At 42.4% G+C, this 22,142-nt stretch overlaps 2 protein-coding genes across 5 annotated transcripts in view; one reads left to right on the top strand and one right to left on the bottom strand.

Annotated features, from left to right (window-relative positions):
• The window catches only part of LOC123755361 (zinc-regulated GTPase metalloprotein activator 1), a 92,509-nt gene that overhangs the window by 4,226 nt on the left and 66,141 nt on the right, over nucleotides 1-22,142 (top strand). For both annotated transcript variants that reach the window (XM_069327828.1, XM_045737913.2), the window contains exons 2-3: nucleotides 2,169-2,393; nucleotides 4,636-4,732. In XM_069327828.1, coding sequence (XP_069183929.1) covers nucleotides 2,183-2,393; nucleotides 4,636-4,732 — 308 coding nt within the window. In that variant the 5' untranslated portion in view covers nucleotides 2,169-2,182. The remainder of the gene's footprint in view (nucleotides 1-2,168; nucleotides 2,394-4,635; nucleotides 4,733-22,142) is intronic.
• On the bottom strand, nucleotides 9,109-19,010 carry LOC123755362 (uncharacterized). 3 transcript variants are annotated; one of them, XM_069327829.1, is made up of 4 exons: nucleotides 18,595-18,727; nucleotides 16,276-16,895; nucleotides 13,218-13,335; nucleotides 9,109-9,429 (listed from the first exon to the last, which is right to left on the bottom strand). In XM_069327829.1, exons 1-4 carry the CDS (start codon nucleotides 18,603-18,605, stop codon nucleotides 9,420-9,422), a joined length of 759 nt encoding a protein of 252 aa, XP_069183930.1. In that variant the 5' UTR covers nucleotides 18,606-18,727; the 3' UTR covers nucleotides 9,109-9,419. The 3 variants fall into 3 exon arrangements, 1 of the variants encoding a protein (XP_069183930.1); XR_011229203.1 differs by lacking the exons at nucleotides 13,218-13,335; nucleotides 18,595-18,727 and adding an exon at nucleotides 18,996-19,010; XR_011229202.1 differs by lacking the exon at nucleotides 13,218-13,335.

Raw genomic sequence — 22,142 nt, 5'->3', positions numbered from 1 at the left:
GCTAACAACACTGTAAACCAGACATGACAGGGTGGATCTCAATGAAACTTTTAAAATACTGAACAAGTTAGAGAATGTTGATCTGGATATTTTCTTCAGAAGGTCAGATGTAACAAAAACAAGGAGCAGCGGTTTCAAGCTCAACAAGCCACAATGTACCTTGCCTTACCTTGAGGTTACCTTGAGGTGCTATCGGGGCTTAGTGTACCCGCGGCCCGGTCGTCAACCAGGCCTCCTGGTTGCTGGACTGGTCAACCAGGCTGTTGGATGCACGTTGTCTATGGTCAGGACTAGAATAGGAGGACTAAGGATAGGGGTATTAGGATAGGACTAAGAATAGGAGATGCTGTTTCACCCACAGGGTTATTAACCCATGGAACAGCTTATGCACTAAAACCGTAACTGCCAAAACTGTGTTGAGTTTTAAAATATACCTAGAAAAGATCATCATATCAAATGGGTGTGGGGGGGACCTTCGACAAGCCGCCATCTTCCTGTCCTCGTCGAGGCCACTAGGGTTAGTGGCCCTCAGGTAAATCAGGTAAATTGGGTAAATAAGTCACATAAGCCATTAGCCTATACTGTATATAATATATCTACAAAATAGGTTAGATAGTAGTTTTCTAGGTTTCCTTATATAGTATACCAGTACTGTAGTTTAAATGCAATGTTATCCATACAATAATAAAAATGCCCAACAGAATTACTCAGCCATCTGCCTCACTCTCCCGTCTACCACATATTGACAAACAATACAATACAATTTTATTCAAAAGATGTTACTACAAAGAACAAAGTAGTAATGTACAAATTGAATGGAAAGGAAAGAGTTACACAAACTATGAAGCCTCTATTATGCACATTGTTTCGGGCAAAAAAATAAAATAAATAGACAACAAAATTTTACAAAGGTATGAGGGGATAAAACACTTAATACTAAAGAAGAAAAGCTAACAAAGTGAGAACGTTCGTGGAAAATAACAAAAGAATGCAAAAATGGTGACACTTAAGGATAACATGCATAGACTTTTACATTATGGAGTCAGTAGTTGTAGCAATAGTACAGTAGTTTAATTACATTAATAACAGAACTGAAATACAGGGTGTAGTTTAGAAGAGCAACTGGACTCTTTCTCATAACATTCTCAATGATGTTGTTAAACATAACAACTTCACTGACTTGGGGCAGAATCACTGATAAGAGAGTTGACTACTACAGTACCTTAAATTTCTTAAAACTAACATTATTAAACCTCCACTATGTGCAAACCACTACTTGTTGAAAGGTGGGACCAAAGAGCCGCAGCTCAACCCTCGCAAGCACAACTAGGTGAGTACTATAGAAACCATGAAAGTTAACTTCAGGACTACACAGGGAAATTGCAACAAAAATCTTGATTGAAGTCGTAAGAAACATAGGAGAATAAACTCTTAACCATTCAGGTTATCAAAGTAGATGTACAAGACACACATTTCTAAATAAAACACAGAGCTTCTATAACAAATTTACCTGATTTACCAGGTAAATCAGACCCTTAAATCATACTGTCCCATGCTAAATGGAAATCTTACAAATCATGGCTTACAAAAGGCATATATCAATCAAACAATAGAATGTTCAAGTACTGTACAAGAATAAATATAGATCATAAAGTTAACACTCCCTTGTAATAATTGCACCATCATATAATCATTAGCTCCCCTTTAGTCATCATACTCAGCACATATTACATGCTCTGTACAGTAGTTATTGCCACCCTATACTCTTTTTATGCTCCCTGTTGTCATTATACTCTGTACCTAATACATATCTTGTAATTATTACCACCCTGTGCTCTTTATGCTCCTTGTAGTAATTATGCTCTGCACTCAATACATGCCCTGTAGTCATTACCACCCAGTACTCTTTATATTTCCTGTAGTCATTATACTCTGCACTCATTACTTGCTGTGTAGTCATTACCACCCTGTTCCCTTTATGTTCCCTCTAGTCCTTACAACCTCTGTACTCATACTACCACCTGTTTATATTGTGACCTATTTGTTGTGGTGTGACATCTGCCTTTTATCAGAAGATATACTGCACCTATATATTACTGTTTTGCATAAAGAGTATTGAACAATGTAAAACTGTTTCAATAAGAATGTACCCTCATTTTTTTGTCCAGAAACCTGTGTTATAATGGGAGAAGAAAATGAGATTCCGATGTTAATTGGAGACGAGGGTGAGGGTGAGGAAGCCCCAGACCTAGTGGAGGCGGAGGACATTCCCCGCGTTCCAGTGACCATCCTCACTGGTTACCTTGGTGCAGGCAAGACTACACTGCTCAACTATATACTTACACAGCAACACAATAAGAAAATTGCTGTTATACTTAATGAATTTGGTGAAGGTGAGTTTATTTGAGGTTAAGTTGCTGGGTGGTGATTGGCTTTGATTGCTACATGGACTTCATGTAAATTTCTATTACGTATACAGAATTTTATTATTATTTAGTAAATTTCAACATAAATTTTCAGTACAACTTGTAAAAAAAATACCATTTTATGCTCAGTATTGATGTCCTAGGCTATTTACTTATTACAAACAGCAGTGCTTCAATAAGCCAATGTATATACACGTTTTAAAATACTGTATCTTTTCTGCTATTGTTGTTATTTTCTCTTGCATGCTTTTATCTACTTCACTATATTGTGTTCTTAAAAAGTCTCCCAAAATTTCTTAGTTTTATTTCTTTTGTCTGTTGTTGTAAAACATATAACATGAATGTAAAACACAACATTTTGTAAAACATTTATGAATTATATGCAATCCCAATTACAGCTACCTTCACCGTGAGTGCTCTTTTTGTGACTTCGTACTGCTCCTCCCTGTCTGCTTCTTTCTGTCTACTCTTCCCTGTCTGTTCCTCCCTGTCTGCTTCTGTCTGTCTACTCCTCCCTGTCTGCTTCTTTCTGTCTACTCCTCCCTGTCTGCTTCTTTCTGTCTACTCCTCCCTGTCTGCTTCTTTCTGTCAACTCCTCCCTGTCTGCTTCTTTCTGTCTACTCCTCCCTGTCTGCTTCTTTCTGTCTACTCCTCCCTGTCTGCTCCTCTCTGTCATGCTCACTTTGGATATGTCTCCTTGCTGTTCTGTACTTTTATTTATTTTTTCTTATTGCCATACACAGACATGATTCATGCCTTGCTCCACTGCTGTTTTCTCCCACAACCATTGATGTCTTTACTAAGTGCTTGTGGGAATGTAACTTTAACTTTATAGCGTCAACATTCTCACATCCACCACTCTCATCTGATATTGTTTTAATAACTTATTTACGTAGTGATAATAAATTTTCATACTGATAATGTTTCGTATGGACTTCGTGCTTAAAATCTCTCTTCCTGATAGCTTTTCCCACTAATAAATATTAATTAATACTGATAATTTTATTCTGATATATCATAATGATATCTTTTGTGATAGTTCATACTGATAAATTTACAAACTGATAATGTTACATACTGATAGTTACACATACTGATAGCTTTATATACTGATAGCTTCATATAATGATAGCTTTACATAATGATAGTTTACATAATGATAGCTTTTCATAATGACTTATCCATAAAATTCAAATCTCTAGACATTTAAAAAATGGAACAGGTACAAAATATGAGTTGGAGAATTAAGAGGTAGACCTCTCTGTCTTGAGGTAAATGTATGGCAGTGGGTTAGATTGGACTCGCAGTAAACATAATATTTTATAGATACAACATGTTATGGTGATCTCATTTTTGTATATAGAATGAGTATGGAGCAGAAGTGGTGGAAGTAACCACTATATACTGTACAGGTTTAAGAGGGAATAAGAGAGAGTACTGGAGAGACGGGAGGTATAATATAAGTGCACCTGGGTAAACTAGGTGACACATGATCCTCACAACATATGATCCTCACTGTTAAACAAATTTTGATTTGCAATTATTCTATACAGTTCATACAATCTCTACTAAACATGGCTAGGTTAAGATCTTCACATTACTGTATGCATTCTTCACTTGGGTTTTTTCCAAATGACTAGCCACTCCTGTTGAAGACTACAGTACATGCAGTGAATATCCTCACTATCTTCACTATATTTACAAAACACATCTGCAGGAAGTATCTGTACTATACACACAATCTTCAGTACTGTTGCTGACTCTTCTTCAGTCCCCCCAGATTTTGTATTCTTCTGATTTTGAAGGCCTTTTGCAGCCTATGGCCAGATGTGTAGCTGCTTATGGCCAACACTCTTCAGTTGGTGGACCTTAACTATCATACTATATTTGATTCATTTCTATTCATCTGTGTCTGCATGAATATTGGACATGTGCTCATACACTTATTTATATGCAAGAGGATTCTTTACCTTTAAGGTCTTCATTAGAACTTAAGTGAATACACTGGTATTCACTTAAGTTCTAATAAAGGGAGAGAAGTGAGGTTATGAGGGGAATGAGGAGGTTAAGCTAGGCAGATTATGCTAAAGCTTTGATCCACTGAAGTAATGCAGTTTACTTCCAAGCTGGTGTTTACATTTCTATGTGATTGTCAGCACTTTGTGCTTTGTTCAGCTTTCAATTAAATAAACTCTGATGTTGCTTTCAGGAAGTTCAATGGAAAAGAGCTTGAACATTGGACATGGAGGTGACCTTTTTGAAGAATGGCTTGAGCTACGTAATGGTTGTCTCTGCTGCTCAGTCAAGTAAGTGTGTGTCTTGCACATCATCTCTAATCATCATCCTGAAGTGCGATGTCAAACATAAAATACAGTCCAGGTGGTCCAGTATAGTACTTGAGTTATTCTTTCTGGACCTTTTACTGTGGGTATGACTCAAAAATAGCTGAGTAGTGTTTGATGGCCCGCTGTAGGAAGTGCCACAACAACCAGGTTGCAATGGATATATGAGCCTGGAAGCCACTCCAAGCAACAGCCTTTCAGATCAGTTTATCACAAGACAAGCCAGTCCCCAAGCTGGACTTAGGGATAGAAAAACTCAGAACCCACTCCAGATATACTTCAGTGTTGCACATTCCTCCTGATTGCCACACTCAGGCAACAGAAACCCTAGCAATTTCCTGGAGGAACTGCCTGACAGCGGCCCTCAGTAGTGGTGCTGGAGCTCATAGGCAGACCTCTGTTGACTAGCTGATCTACACACAGATGTCTCGTACCCAAACAGGGTGCCTTCTTTTCAGCAGGTTGCCTACAACTCTAGCTTGGGATAATTGGACTTCTCACACCCAGTGCTCACTGCATGCTTAGCTAAACTCACTTGTTTGCACCTTATGCAACCACTCATATATGAATGGGAGGCTTGGTTACCCATAAAATCAAGCCTTACTCATGCTTTCAGGTTTGGCATAATGCTGGCAGTGGATACTGTAGGTTTTGTAATTTGCTCTGGAACAAATGGCATCCTGTCAAGTGAGACTAAAACACTTAACCCCCCAAAACTGCCTCACAGCATTTGCAACTTATGCTCAGGCCTACCCTCTCCACAAGTATGTTCCACAGTGTATAATAGTAAATGTAACTCAACTCAGCACGTCTTATAAGTATAAAATACTGAGGAAGAACACAGAAACACAGTATTAATAAAAAATGTAATTTAACACTTTCGTGCTCTCGGCGCTCAAAAAAAAACAATACCCCAGATGCTTTCGGCACTTCGCGCGCCTACGCGGTAAGACCGAAAAAGTGTACACTCTTTTGACTGTCCTGACAATAATTGAAGGCGCACGTATTTAAATTTGGTATCACTGTGTTCGCAATGAAATTGTCTATAAGAGCATACCTATAAAATGCCGCCCAAGCATAAGGAGTATCAACACCAAATAAAAAACTATGCAGATCACTCGCCGAGAGCGCCAAACAGCAACAAAATGTTTCCACTCTCTTAATGGTTGCGAAGCCTACAGTTGTCCTACATCGCTAATTTTGGTATCATTGGAATCGCAATAAAATTCTCTACACGGACATATGCATATGAATGTTTAATATAGGTAATTGCCCACCCGCAAGAGTGTGTGAAGTGGAGAGTAGTTAGCCGCGAGCGCACTGGCGAAAACACGGGGGAAATCATGCTTGGAAAGTTTATACATTTATACGTTTCCTGAACCTACTTTTCTATGTACGTATTTCTTTTTTATACCAATGTGTTTGCAATAAAATTTTCTATAAGATGAAATGTATAACAATTGTACAAAGCATGTGTAAGAGAAGCGCCAAATATAGAACCACGTCGCTCAGTATGCGTTCGCGGCAGAAACGAACGCATTGTTTTCGTTCGTTTGATGTTTGTCATGTTTATACTTGTTGAAACATTTTATAATTTGTATGACAGTGATTGCAGTAAAATTCCCTACACAGACATACTGTATACATAACACATACAAATATTTCCCACGTGTTGGATATATCAACGGCTAAAGGGAACCCACTGCCACACGCCCGCCACACCCAGAGCCACACCCGCCACACCCCCAAACATACTTTGTTTTTTGTTTTTTACTCATAGAAGTTTATGTGATATAATATTCATTCTGGTACCAAAAAAATTGCAAATAAATTCTCTACAAAACATATATAATATAACTTCTTATAGATGATAAAGAATTCCAAATAGGTGTACTTACCCTGTCTATGTTGATTGAAGATCAACAGTTGAGCATTTTTTCTTCACTCCACCATCTTCAGGCTTCTGATCCTGAAGTTGCTCATCTGATGTTTCTTAGGTGGAGTGAAGCTGTTGCCAGTGGTTATTTTTTCTCCACCCAAAATATCTTTCTTCGGTGGTACCTTGTGTAGCAAGGCGCAGCGCACAGTGCCACATCACAAGTTTTACATCCATATATCACGTCCCTCCTTTTGCCAGACTTGAAACAAACACGGCATCTTCTTTTTTTAGCCAAGTGCACGAGTTCATGCGTCAACTTGTAGTTGTGACGTTGTTCTGAATCTATAATTCTTCTATTTCTTGGATGCACTGGAGGAATATTGTCTTCTACAGGAACCACCAAACTTGTAGTAGAATCTTCTATGAAATCAGAAACATCAAGTGGTTCTATGTCCTCAATGTCCATTTCAGAATTTGTGGTTGATGAGTGGGCTTGAGGTGTTGAGGTGAACAGAGGACGCCTCACACCAGATGGGCCGGGTGTTGAAACTGCCGCGTCAGCAGGAGGAGCTGCGCTGGCATCTATGTCGGGAACATGTGGTATGCTTGTTGTTGTTGGCCATTCCTCGCTGTTCCACGCCAATATGGCTGAGTCATAAGGCTAAGGCCAATCTAAGAGTATCCCCATCCATTTCGGTTAGAAAATGGAATTTATAGAAATATTTTTTCGATGGACTACAAAAGTAGTCTGTTATGCGGAATTGTAAGAAAAAACGGTGACGAGCTATCTCTAATCTAAAGCGCGAAAGTGTTAATGAGAAGACAAGCAGTACAAATTACATTAATAGCCTCTGCTAAAAATTTGAAATTAACTAACTAGGTATTTTAAACTTATCGAGCTTTCTTGGAATGTCATAGAAACAACAAATGAGCCTGTACTTAAATTCTAATACAGTACTACTTAAAAGGCTGACTTTTCAATTGGTATGAACTTTAAATTGAACTGGCAATTCACTATACATGAACAATAATCTACCATCTAACTTATATACACAAATAATTATTACGACATCAGTATTCAAATTCTAGATTGTTACTTGGAACAATACTACTTCAAAGTGGAATGCTAAGGGAACTGGTGCCGATCAGCTGTCAGCTATGCCCCCTTGCTCTAACGTGTCATTGTGGGCACGTGGGATATTGTAGTTCCTCCACACTCATCACTTGTTGCTTGATTCACAATGCACTCAACTTTGCACCTTTCTTGTGAGATCAGTGAGTAACACCTCACTGAAGTTAGTTTAGGTTGCTCCTTATGCATACCATAATCTGCAGGGCTCTTCAAAGCCTCTATTAGACATACAACTGACGAATTCTGCAAAATTCATGAGTATCGGCCAAGTGTGCTCATTCACCACCAGATCCTGGGACTCTGTGAGGCTCCTCTGTCAATGAGAGGCTACAAAGCTCGAAGTCATTGATGATGTCACCTTGGGTTACTCATGAATTTAAGAAGTCACAAATAGGTTACTTCAAGCAACTATCACCAGTCAATTTTCCTCTTCTCATTCGGGTCTCTGTGTCCTTGCCTCTGCTCCTCTACGCGCCAAAAATCCTCTCCAGCAGCGGTTCCTGTAACTGCTGTCTTGAAAAATGTAACTACTGTAGGTCCACCCCCTCCCCCTTTGAAAACCAAAAAATTTAATTTCTTAGAAGTGCTGCAACTCACAACCTTCCTGTAACAAATAAAATATTATCTGGGCCATCTAATATATATAATGAGGGGGGATGACTCTTGAAGCCAGTAAAGGTACTAAATGAGACGGCAATCGTAACACCAGGAATCGTAATGGGGAGCCACTAGGTTTATGTTCTGTCCAGGTTTTCTCTGAGGTGGTTGTATAATCTTATCATTCATCTTTTCCTATTGCTATAAAACTGTTTGGTCAGTATGGTTATGTTCATATTGACTGTTACGATCATATGGGTTTAATTGCTTCGTTTATTTGATACGGACTGCTCGGCAGTCTATCATAGCAATGACTTTCATTTGATGACCTATTACACAGCTTTGCATGGGAAATTTTTAAAGTTTGGACCAGAGTGTACTGGATCATGCATATATGTATTTGGCAAGGATTTTATTTACTTTTGTATTATTTTTAGTAAGGTTATAGGTATCTCGATATGAGTCGGCTACCGATCATCAAAATTGAAATGTTTTGGCAAGACAAGTACCGTATTGTTATTGATTATAAATTTTAAGCTATAATATTTTTCAAGTACAGTACTGGTACTTTAATTTTAGGACACTGCATGAAACCCGTAATGTAATGTACACAGTAATGTAATGTAACTAATGCTGAATACTGTACATGGTGCAGGCGGGACAACTTGGGGAGCATTAAAGTTATTCTTGAACAAACTTTTGCAGTGGTATTCTAGGATAGGAGACCACAAATACCTTCTTTGAGAACTTTTATGTGATCAGACAATACATTATTATTAATGCTAATGTTGTTAATGATTCAACAAAACTAAATTCATAATTTGGATAAACAAATCAATAGTTATAGCATATTACATCCATTTGGTATAGCTTGATGGTTCTTGCAAAGCTGTTAAAAATTGCGGCAGTTTCCAAGAGAATCTTTGTATGTGCCATAGATGCAGACGCATTGTTCTTGATTTTCATCCCAGTTGGAGAGGTAGGGACACACACACACCCCTCTTATCCGTATTTTACCATTTGGACACCTCTGTTGTGTCCTATTACTCGGTCCTGAATAAAAAAAAAATCAAGGAAAATATAAATGGTTCAGAGTAAGATATTATTATTTGTAACCATGTCCATGTTCAGGCAGACATATTGTCAGCCCTTAATCTTAAAAGTATATGAGAGAAATAGAGTTACATTCTAAAGTTACTCTCTTTATGACCCAAAATATTGCTAAACAGTATTTTGACAATGACTTACCAGCCTAAAATGTTATATAATGAGCACATAAAAATATTACATGACTGAAGAGCATGTGTATTTAACACTTGTGGCTTTTGTAGATAATAATGCTTTTTGTAACTTGAAAAAATTGGTTACTGGCACAGCCATGAAAAAAATTACTGTGTATGAATACAGTCATATGTTGTTCAAGACAAATAATCCTATAGTTAATACTACTACAGTATAGTATTTTTCAAGACATACTGTAATTCATTCCAAAATATTAATAACTGCTAATATTTTCTGGGGGAGTCCCTTTGGCTCCCTGGAGATATCCGGGCTGATATGAATGTATTAGACCCTGGCATCAGTCAGTGGAGTTCTAGGCTTACCAGTGACCGCTGTTTTTTGCTTCCCATCTCGTGTGTCTTGTGTGTCCGCTTGGGCTCTGGCTCATAGGATTTCTTCACCATTTTGCTCGTTGCTGTTTGCAGAGTTTGTGGTTGTGCAGTATCTGCAGGCAGCTGCTTCTAGTTGCCATCTCATGTTGGACATGTTGGTTCTCCGGGGTAGCTGGTCAGCCGAGCGGACAGTACGCTGGACTTGTGATCCTGTGGTCCTGGGTTCGATCCCAGGCGCTGGCAAGAAACAATGGGCAGAGTTTCTTTCACCTTATGCCCCTGTTACCTAGCAGTAAAATAGGTACCTGGGTGTTAGTCAGCTGTCACGGGCTGCTTCCTGGGGGTGGAGGCCTGGTCGAGGACCGGGCTGCGGGGACACTAAAAAGCCCCGAAATCATCTCAAGATAACCTCAAGATCTCTCAAGATAGCCCGTGGAGGGGGGATGATCTTCCCGGAAGGGTCGTGCCTGGGCTTGGGGTTCCTCCTGTCATGGTAGGCCAGTGGTGCCAGCTTTGGAGCCGGTGCAGCCTTCAGAACCATCTTCGTCTGGTTGGCGCGGTGATTGCTCTGTTCGGAGACTAGGTTCATGTAAGTGGCATCGTCCCTTTCGCTGTTCGTCCCATTGATGTGGCCATGGAGGGAGGGGAGGCTTGCTCTGTTTTATGCCTAGTCCTACGATTTGTGGGGTTTTCGGGTCGTTTTGTGAGGCCTGCTGTGGCATTTGGTGGCCCCTCCTCCTTTGGGAGCTTCAGGGTTAGCGGGGCAGGCCTCTTCTCCTGTGCTCTGTTGGGTCATCTTAGAGTGAGTTCGCCTGGGCGTGGTCGAAACGACCACATCCCTCAGGTGGGGTTCCAGCCTGTTTCTGGTCTTGGCGCAGGGGGTTTGGTTGGTTAGGCTGGGGTGCATCATGTGTTGTGTCCAGCCTCCCGGGTAAGTCCCTCTTGTTTTTGTCTTTGGGGAAGTAGCTCCGGGGAGCCGACGGGGCTCTTCCCAGAAAACCAGTTGAATGTAATGATACGCCATTTTCTGGGTGTGACCCCGGAGGCTCCCCGGCAACTCTCCCTCCCTCCGGTCTGCAGTTTTTTCGTGTGTTTTGACATCCAGCATGAGAACTGGGGTGTGGGTAGCCAGTGCGAGGGTCTGGGGTCCCCCCTTCCCCCTTCCAGGGAGGGGGGGCTTGCGTATACAGCAGCTTGGCGACGTGGTGACGTCATGCTCGTTTGGTAGTTTTCCTTTGGGCCTTCTGACTCGAGTCTATCATCACTTGAATGGGGCTCAGGTGGCTTCGTTGATGGTGTCCCACCTGCGTGCTTCGTCTCAGCAGTGGTATGAAGTTTCCTGGTGGTCCTTCCGTTCTTTATTATCCTTTCGTAGGTTTACTTCTGTCTCTATTTGGGTTGTCTTGTCCTTTCTTTTATGGTTGTTCCAGATGAGTCATCTTCTGCCGAATGCTGTCGCCTCGTATCGTATAGTGCTGGCAGAGCTGCTACAGCTTGCGTTCAGCATTGATGTTACTTCTACGCAGTTTCACAAGCTGTTTCACCTCCAGCCTGCTCATGCACCGCCTGAGCCGTCCTGGTCATTGGACCGAGTGCTCTCCTTTCTTTCTTCTCGGTTTGCAGTGGCCCCTTTGGTTCAGGATTGTTTTTCCAAAGCTCTTTTCCTGTTGGCATTGGGCTCTGGGGATTGGGTCGGAGAGCTTCATGCTCTCCTCCGGCGCAAGGGTTTCTGCTCTTTTGGTCCTGGTGGTAGGTTTGTTCGGTTGCAGCTGTCGCCTTCCTTTCTGGTGAAGAATGAGACTACTGCTTTCTGGAGGTGTCCTTGAGTTGGTGATATTTGGTTGGCTAGGCCGGGGGTGCATCATGTGTTGTGTTCGGTTGCGGCTCTCCACCGTTAACCCTCAAACCGCGCATATCATATATATATGATATCAGTGACAAAACCGAAACCGCGCACATCATTTATATATGATTTCGTGTCTAGCGCTATAATTTAAACACCCCGCCTGGGATAGGGGTAGTCATCGGCGAGCCTCGACCGAACATAAACAAACCCCGCCTGGGAAAAAAATCCAGCGTGGGTCCCCTTTGTGTACAGAGCTCAGTTACCCGGCGGACACCATGGCGAGCGCATCACATTCCGACGACCGACCCCGCTCAGCGAGACGTTCCTCGCGACCTCTGACCGAGGACGAAATTACTCGTAATTTGTTCCCGGATGGTGATGAGTCTGATATAGACGACTCCGACTTTGATCATGACTATACACAGCCTCAGAGGTGGATACGACCGACGACGAGTGTGAACATGCTGGCTCCACCAGGGCTAGGCCTAGCATCTCGCCCATGCCTCCTCGCCCTCACTCCACCCCAATTTCAGCAAGACCACACAGTTCATGTGCTCCCTTGCAAGATATTGATGTTTTGCTCGACGATTCTGAAGAAGGTGAATCATTTTCTGGTTTTAGTGACTTAGAATCGGAAAATAGTTTTGCTAGTGCCAGTGGAGAAGTGTGTGGTGTTGCCAAGCGACAATTTGTCGCGTCAGCAGCATCTGGCCAAGCCATGTGGCACCGCATGGCACCACATAAACAAAGACCCTCAACATCGAGGAATTTTCCATCACCATTCCTGCCCGCCCCTACTGTTCCTAGACCTGCTTCAGCTCCTGGTACACGTTTCCTCGCCGTGGTGCCGCTATTGGCTCTAGAAAGACACCCGGTGTTTTTGTGTGGAGTGATGGGACAGATTTTGTTCCACAAATTCCTGTTTTTGATAATTCGGATGTTGGAATTACAGACATTTTCCCTGATAAAGGTGCAGATATGTGTGAAATGGACTATTTTACTGCATATTTTGATGAGCCGCTAATGGAACATCTTGTTCATGAGACGAACAAATATGCGAGTCATCTCATTGATGAGGAGGAGTTATCCGATTTTTCACGTTTGCAGCGATGGAAAGATACGACTGTAGGTGAAATGTATGTGTTTTTGGCACTGTGTATGTTGATGAAACATTGTGTCAAACACGTAATCGATCATTATTGGAGCATAGACCATACTGTTCCAACACCAATGTTTGGCAAATATGTCTCGAGACCGATTTGCGATAATCCTCAGGTGTCTTCACTTTGCAAATGATGAAGACAGGAATGATGAAGATAGGCTTTGGAAGGTAAGGCACGTACTGAATGAACTTATCGGAAAGTACAGGGATTTCTACGTACCAGCTCAGAAGCTTGTGATTGACGAATCCCTTGTGCTTTTCAAAGGACGTCTTGCCTTCAAGCAGTATATTCCCTCCAAACGCCACCGATTTGGATTGAAATTCTTTGTACTCTGTGACTGTGAAACAGGAATTGTGTTACATATGATAATGTATACGGGTACAAATGTAGATATTCCTGCTAATGACCAACATGGCTTCTCAGGTAGTGTTGTGAAGTCACTGCTTGCACCATATCTGAACAAAGGCCACATTTTATACACAGATAACTATTATACCAGTCCCTTGCTAACTAGGTTCTTGCTTGATAATAGAACTGGTGTGTGTGGCACAGTGAAGGCAAAACGAAGGGAAATGCCAGTGTTTCCAGGTGCTATGCAGGTTAGTGATTGCGAGCTCAGAAAAACAGGTGGAATACTTTCAGTGCGGTGGAAAGACAGGCGTGAAGTGAACATGTTGACCACCATTCATGCTGGAACAATGCTGGACAGTGGCAAGGTGAACAGAACCACCAGAGAAATAATCTATAAGCCAGATTGTGTCTTGGACTATAACATCAACATGCGTTTGGTGGATAAATGTGATATGATGGTGGGAGCAGTGGAGTGTGTACGGAAAACAGTGAAGTGGACCAAGAAAATGTTTTTCCACCTTGTTGATGTAACAATGCTGAACAGTTACAATATGTATCTTGTCAAAACAGGTGGTAAACGTAATTTCCGTGCATTCAATTTTACTGTAGTAACACAATTACTACAGAAGTTTGGCAAAGTAATTCCTGGTGTACAGAGGCCCATTCTGAACCCGGTATTGCACCATGCTCCAACACCCAGGCTCGCTTTCAGGGATGCCTTTTTGACACACAATCTCAGGTTTTTACCACCAACTGGAAAGCGTGCAGTAGGCCAGCGTGCGTGTGTAGTATGCTGGTCAACAACCAAGAGGGAACAGAAAAGAAAAATGGTGATGACTTGGTGCACAGCGTGTCAGGTCCCTCTGTGCCATGTCCGATGTTTCAACGAGTATCACAGTCTTGATGACTTCTAAATGTCCAAGACTGGTGCCAAAACATGTAAATACAGAATAAGTGAGTGTATATAATGGAAATAAATCATAAGAAATAGTATATTTTATTGTGAAATAAGACATTTTTGTGCAAATACTTGTGACACTAATATGTGGATACAATATACATTGGCAACAGTTTTATGTTTATAAATCATCTTGTGAGAACATATTGAACCACACCAGTGAAAAAAATGGGTGTAAAATACGCCATAGATACTGTAAATAATAACGCGAAAATAAATTCGCGGCAACTCGCGCTCCTTCTCCGTCGCGCCTGACTCACCCCGGGCGCACAGCGTTAAGGCGAAGATCAGGTGTGACGTCATCGATGATCTTCTCGGGTCATTTACGTCCACGGTAAGTGTAATTAAATTTTTTTTATTATTTTTTCCGTGCTCAGGGAACACAAATAAAGAGATTAAAAAGAAAAAAAAAATTTTAGAATTTTTTTTTTGTTGCGCGTGTGGTGTTAATTCCATTTGGACCCCGAGCGGTTTGAGGGTTAAGGTGCGCGCCACGACCTCCATGGCCGGGGACGCGCTTTGGGTTGACCCGTTTTTCCTTCTTCCCTGTTCCAGGGTTTGGGTCTCCCAGGTTGTCCTCAGGGTTATTCGGTCCAGCCAGCCTGCGATCCTCGTGCCCACGACGTTTGTAAGTTTGCTGCATTGGCCGCCGTCTTTGGTAAAATGTCATGGGTTGACATTCAGGCATGCTGTTTTTGGAGGTCAAACAGGATCCTGGCTGCTTGCTACCTTGTTAATGTTCCTGGGCCTAGTTGGGCCTGTGTCGAATTGGTTCGGCGGATGAAGCCAGTTGTCTTCTGGCTTTGAGTCGAGGAGCGAATGGTGACTGCCTCCCGGGTAAGTCCCTCTTGTTTTATCTTTGGTTAAGCAACTCCAGGGAGTCAAAGGGGTTCTCCCCCCCCCCCCCAGAAAATCAGCATTGAATGTAATGAAATGTCATTTTCTGAGCGAGACCCAAAGGCTCCCCAGCAAACCTCCCTCCCTCCAGTCGGCAGTTTTTTTGCGATTTTTGACATTCAACCTGGGGGTGGATAGCCAGTGTGGGAGGTCTGGAGCTGCCCCCCCCCCTCCTGGGGAATGGGGAGCTGCACAGACAGCTGTGTGATGACGGTTGTGACGTCATGCTTGTTTTTAGCTTATTGAGTTCTGACCACCAGTTCAGCTTTCAGTAGCAATTTTATAACCAGATAGTGCTTGTTTTGGGGCGCCTACCTTTCTGGGTGCTTGACCCGGTCAATGGTAGACAGAATACTTCCAACCACACAGGGGTTTCTGTAGGCAATTGCTCCTCGTGCCTCTCTGAGGGGGCCAGGTTCTGGCTTGTGGTCCCCGGTAGGGCTAAGAACTCCAATCGATTTGACTGATGCCATGATCTAATACATTCATATCAGCCTGGATAGACCTAGGGAGCCTCCAGGTCTCACCCAGAAAATGGCATTTCATTACATTCAACTCTAGTTTTTTTAAATAAGTGTATTAATTTTTCAAGTGAGTTTTGATTTAAAATATATGCATAAGTACTCACCTAATTGTGCTTGTGGGGGTTGAGCTTTGGCTCTTTGGTATGTGGTACAGTTTGAAGATACAGTACATTTGAGAAATATAAAGATTGGATGCAATTGAGTATATTGGATACAATGAAAGTAGTTGAGAATGAAGTGTTCTATTTGAATTGGTTTATACTGTAAATTGATTATTTGAATGGATCTTAAAATCTTGTTCAGCATTTCCTACAGCTGAAGGCAAAGTTCAAACCAAATAATTAATTACACACAATGTAATTGGTTTATTTATTTATGCACTGTATTCTGTGGATAATTCTTCTATGGATTTCAACAGGCATAAAGAAAAGCTGCTGTCACATATTTGCACTAAAATGTGAAAGGTAAAATTTGGGGAATAGAATTAGTTCTGGTGCATGTGACTATTTATTCAAATTGTGTGAGGAATAAAATATATTTTAATTACCTCTCTGTCTGGATCTCCTGCCAGTGTTTGAAGGAGATGTGCGGGAAGCCCAGAGACTTGTGCGAGGAAGCACCCACTGTTTTCGCACTTTCTCTGCTGCCATTGGGTTTATGATGCTTTGTTTAATGTCTTGGTTTACAGGATATTTGTAATTGTTCTTTGTTGAAGGAAATATCCCTCTCTTGATATTTTTCTTGGTAGTTGAGTGCTTTACAGTACTTGCTTGATTCTTGGGCTCATACGATTGGCTTAAGCGTTCATCATTCTTAACTTGTTTTTGTTGGTACATGTGTGTGTATGATGGAGCAGCCTGAATTTTTTGGCTGTTGTAAGGCCTTGTTTGAGGAAAGCTGTGAACTCTTGTTGGATTAATTCCAATTCTTGGTAGAGACTGAACCTGATGTTGATTGTAAGGCCATTCTTGAGGAAAGTTTTGCATTCTTGGCATACCTAATCTTTGCTTTAAAAAGGGATTTGGCTCAGATACTTGGAGCAGTCTTTTATAAAAGTCAGCTTTATGAGGGTAATGCTTAAGAGTTTCTCTGCCATTATGTCTGGTCACTGCTGCTTCATTTACACCGAGTATGGCCAGTACCACGGTCAGTAACACGAGCACCACCCTGCAAGCAATTTGTTTTTTAGAACATGTGGGTCAAGTTATTGTTATAGAGTAAATGTTATCATCTGGACACCTAGTCTAAACTGAGGTCAATAAATGTAGGAAATTCTTCAGTCATGTTGTGTCCCAGTTTTACTTGGCTTCTGCATATATACCATATATATGCATTGTTTCAATCTATGCGAGTTTGCCTGGCAGTGCAAGTTGTTAGTACTAAGTGTGTCATATTATTTTAGTAGTTTTATCATTAAATATTAATTTCATAGAATTTTTAATCTAAATAATTTATGTATGTAGGAAATGGTAAGAGACAAAACAGAACCTCGGGGCACTCCACTTGTGACTGTTATCCACTCTCAATTTACTTCATTTATGCTGACCTAATGTTTCTGTGTAATTACCGTACCCTAATCCAGTTTAGAAGATACCCACAACAATTCCACACCTCTACTTTCCTAATCAATCTCTCATGTGGAACAATGTCAAAAGCCTTACTGCCATCGACTGAGTCAGGCACCCAGAAAGGTAGGCACCCCAAAACCTATCTGGTTAAAAAAATTGCTACTGACAGCCTAACTGTTCAGCTGAATTCCCCCCAACTAAAAATGAGCAAAGCAGCATGACGTTACACCTATCACCGTGCCGGCTATCCACCCCCAGTTCAGAGGTTGGCATCTTTACACAGGTTCTGTGTAGTGGGAAGTAGGACCTGCGTAGTGGAGGTAGGACCTGTGTAGTGGAGGTAGGACCTGTGTAGTGGAGGTAGGACCTATGTAGTGGAGGTAGGACCTGCATAGTGGAGGTAGGACCTGTGTAGTGGAAGTAGGACCAGTGTAGTGAAGGTAGGACCTGCATAGTCCTGGACCTGTGTAGGGCTGTAGTGGGTATGTGGGCCTGCGGGCCGCTCCAAGCAACAGCCTAGTGGACCAAACTCTCACAAGTCAAGCCTGGCCTCGGGCCGGGCTTTGGGAGTAGAAGAACTCCCAGAACCCCATCAACCAGGTATCAACCAGGTATAGTGGAGGTAGGACCTGCATAGTGGAGGTAAGACCTGTGTAGTGGAGGTAGGACCTGTGTAGTGGAGGTAGGACCTGTGTAGTGGAGGTAGGACCTGCGTAGTGGAGGTAGGACCTGCGTAGTGGAGGTAGGACCTGCGTAGTGGAGGTAGGACCTGCGTAGTGGAGGTAGGACCTGCGTAGTGGAGGTAGGACCTGCGTAGTGGAGGTAGGACCTGTGTAGTGGAGGTAGGACCTGCGTAGTGGAGGTAGGACCTGCGTAGTGGAGGTAGGACCTGTGTAGTGGAGGTAGGACCTGTGTAGTGGAGGTAGGACCTGTGTAGTGGAGGTAGGACCTGTGTAGTGGAGGTAGGACCTGCATAGTGGAGGTAGGACCTGCGTAGTGGAGGTAGGACCTGTGTAGTGGAGGTAGGACCTGTGTAGTGGAGGTAGGACCAGTGTAATGGAGGTTGGACCTGTGTAGTGGGGAGGTTGGACCTGTGTAGTGGGGAGTAGGACCTGTGTAGTGGGGAGTAGGACCTGTGTAGTGGGAGTAGGACCTGTGTAGTGGAGGTAGGACCAGTGTAATGGAGGTAGGACCTGTGTAGTGGGGAGTAGGACCTGTGTAGTGGAAGTAGGACCCATGTTGGTGGGTAGGACCCCGAGTGGTGGTGCGAGGCATTCAGTAGCAGAAATAATACCAACCTGGGTTGCATGATGAAGGTGCTCTCTGGTCACTTAGCTGGCATCACTCACACTAATGCTGCTCACATGCACTGCTGAGATAAAACACCACTCAGGCTGTGTCCCTGCTCCCCCCCCCCTTTCACCTTCCCAGCCTCTCTAATGCATCCCCGGACCCTCCCACACACCCCTAGATCCTCAGGTCCCCCTCCCCCCAGCTACCACTCCTATGCCACATCTGCCTGGGCATTTGGTTGAAGTGAGCTTTAAGATGAACTCCTTTTTCATAGTGCTGTTTGGTTGAAGTGAGCTCCAAGATGAAGTCCTTCTTCATAGTGCTGTTTGGCTGAAGTGAGCTCAAAGGATAGTCACAATATGTCAAAACCTACTGGAAACATACAATATCAGCTGTGATAATTTACTGTATACAAAACAGGACTACATGCGTAGTAACCACAACGGATGAATGTTATCACAGTGATTTAAGATGCACAATCCCATTCCATTATCTGGCCTTGATAGTTTGCTGACAGCATTCGGTGTCCACGACGCACAAAGCCAATCTCAGGGACCCTCAAGATAAGTAATCAAGATAGCACAATACATTGGTTGGGAAGCTCTTAAACACCCATATTAAGATTTCATGGCTGGTGTGACATCAAATGTGGAAAGGAAATGAATAATCAAATAAATAAGTTTAAAAGAGGATGAAGAGTCACAGGTAGTAAGCAAAGGCAAAGAGAAGTGTGAGCAGGTGAAGAATTTACCTGTGGCTGGTCTTAAGAGTTATTCTACTCCTAAAACCTGACCCAAAGCCAGGCTTTTCTGGTGATGACTTTATTGGTTGATACCGTTTTCATTTTCCTCCATTCATCTTGCCTAACATTTGCCTCATCATGCATAACCCTTTTATTTCTTTAAATAACCTGCTTTCTTAATTCCATTTATAAGGTTTAAATCATCTACTATATGGTCCAGGTTTCCAAAGCCTGCTATGTATTTGTGGGGAAAATCTACAAGTGATTATTTTATTAAATTCACAGTGAAACCTAGAGTGGCGAGCAGCTCTATCTATGAGCATTTCAAGTAACGAGCGAGCCACTCGCAAAAAAGTTGTCTCGATTGACGAGCTTACTTTTGATTAACAAGAAAACCACATGGTGCTTCCTAGTGTTTCTGCTGGTTCTCGCAAATTCTTGGACGCCTCCAACGATAGTGTTGTTGTTGTATCACGCAGGACAAGCATCCCTCTACATATATTTGTGCTTTTCTTTGGTATTATTGTGGTTTTGTGACTACAATTTGTAACCCACGATGTTGCCAAAAAAGTTGCTTGCTAAAGATAAGTGTTGTCAAGAGGAAGAAAGACACAATAACTGTAGATTTGAAGAAGGAAATCATAGCAAAGCACGAAAATGGTGTCCGTGTAACTGATCTCGCCATGGAGTATGGCAGGTCCTCATCAACAATTTGCACCATCTTGAAGAGGAAGGAATAATTTAAGAAGCTTGAAATGGGTAAAAGAGTTACCAAGGTTACCAAGAAATGTCCAAAAAATCCCAGATGATGTTGAAAAGGTACCATTGATCTGGATGAATGAAAGGCAATTACATGGTGATAGTGTCTCTGAAGCTATTGTTTGTGCTAAGGCATAGGTGCTGTATGTGGACCTTGTCAAGAATACACCAGGCGCGTCGTCTGAAGATGAGGGGATATTTAAGGCAAGCCGAGGATGGTTTGAGAAATTTAGGAAGAGAAGCGGTATACTAGTACATGTGTTGTGCGACATGGGGAGGCTGCCAGCTCCGATAAGGCTACTGCCGTGAAATTTGTACCAGTTCCAGGAATTCATTGCTAGAGAGGAGTTCTTGCCCCAACAAGTTTTTAATTGTGACGAGACTGGCCTATTTTAGAAGAAAATGACGAAGAGGACCTACATCACGCAAGAGGAAAAATCTTTACATGGCCATCAACCGAAGAAGAATCGGCTTACCCCTCGTGCTCTGTGCCAATGCAAGTGGCGATTGCAAGGTCAAGCCGGTGCTCATCTACCACTCAGAAAATGCTCAAGTGTTCAAGGCGTGTAAAGTGCACAAGACACAACTGAATGTGATGTGGAGGTCCAATAAGAAATCCTGGGTCACTCGGATATTTTTCAGTGAATGGGTCAATGACGTTTTTGGCCCCTCAGTGAGGAAATATCTTGAAGAGAAGCAATTACCACTCAAGGCCTTTCTTGTGCTTGATAATGCTCCTGCACATCCTCCACAGATGCAAGATGATTTGTTTCCAGAAAATCAGTTCATCACCATTAAGTTTCTTCCTCCTAACAGCACTCCACTCCTCCAATCCATGGACCAGAAAGTCATTGCCAACTTTAAGAAGCTCTACATGAAGGCCTTGTTGGAGAGGTGTGTTGATGAGATTGACACTACAGAGCTGACCCTCAAAGAATTCTGGAAGGACCACTTCAATACTTTGGGTGTCTTACGTTTGATCGATAAGGCCTGGGAAGGAGTGACACGGAGGACCCTAAACTGTGCATGGTGAAACCTGTGGGTTGAGGGTGTCCCTGAGCGAGACTTTGAAGGTTTCGATCATGCACTTGCACCTGCATTTGTGGACGATCCAGAAGTGCATCTAGTGGATGATATTGTCTCTCTTGGGGGCAAACTTTGGGTCTGGAGTTGGATGCTACTGATGTGCAGGAGTTAGTAGAGGAGCACAGTGATGAACTGACCACTGAAAAACTCCTGGAACTTCAGCAGAGCTGAATCAAGAGGAGGTACAAGAGCTCTCATCAGGGGAGGAGGAAGAGGTAAGGGAGGATGCCGCCTCTTCCAGTGAGATCAGGGAAGTGTTGGGAATGTTTGAAAAGGTGACCGCATTCTTGGAAAAGTATCACCCTGATAAAGCAGTGACAACACGGTGTGTGAACATGTTTAATGACAATTTGATGTCTCGTTTTAGGGACATCCTTTAAACGAAGACAAAAGCAATTGTCAATAGCTATGTTCTTTGGAAAGGTAAAGAAAAGACGAGCAAGTGATAGTGAACCACAACCCGGTCCCAGTGGGATGAAATTCCCAAGAAGAGAGAACCTGCCTGACTCAACAGGTGAATTCTCCTTCCACATCATAACCCCTCTCCTCTTCGACCACAGCGACCACAACCTTCGTGTGGCAGTCGCTGACATACCCTTGTGTGATGGTCACTGACATACCTTGTGTGGTGGTCGCTGATACACCTTTGTGTGGTGGTCCGCTGATACCTTGGGTCGCTGATACCTTTGTGTGGTGGTCACTGATACACCTTTGTGCAAGAAATATATTTATGGTGTCCATAGTTAAGAAATTCCCTTTGAACCCATAATGATTACTGATCACTGATAGAATTGATTATTGCTATCACCAAGAAATCATTTCATAAATGCCATGTAACAAGTAGCTATAAATTTTTTATCAATGTTAAGATTGTAGCCATTTGTCTCACTCAGCTCAGTTACATAGGATATGAATTAAATTGAGATTTCTTTTGTAATTACCGAAGTGTAATTACCTAAGTGTAGT

This window comes from Procambarus clarkii, chromosome 20, assembly GCF_040958095.1.
Source record: "Procambarus clarkii isolate CNS0578487 chromosome 20, FALCON_Pclarkii_2.0, whole genome shotgun sequence".
Lineage (NCBI taxonomy): Eukaryota > Metazoa > Arthropoda > Malacostraca > Decapoda > Cambaridae > Procambarus > Procambarus clarkii.
The sequence above is the reverse complement of the archived record's forward strand: the minus strand, read 5'-3'. Positions and strand labels throughout refer to the sequence as shown.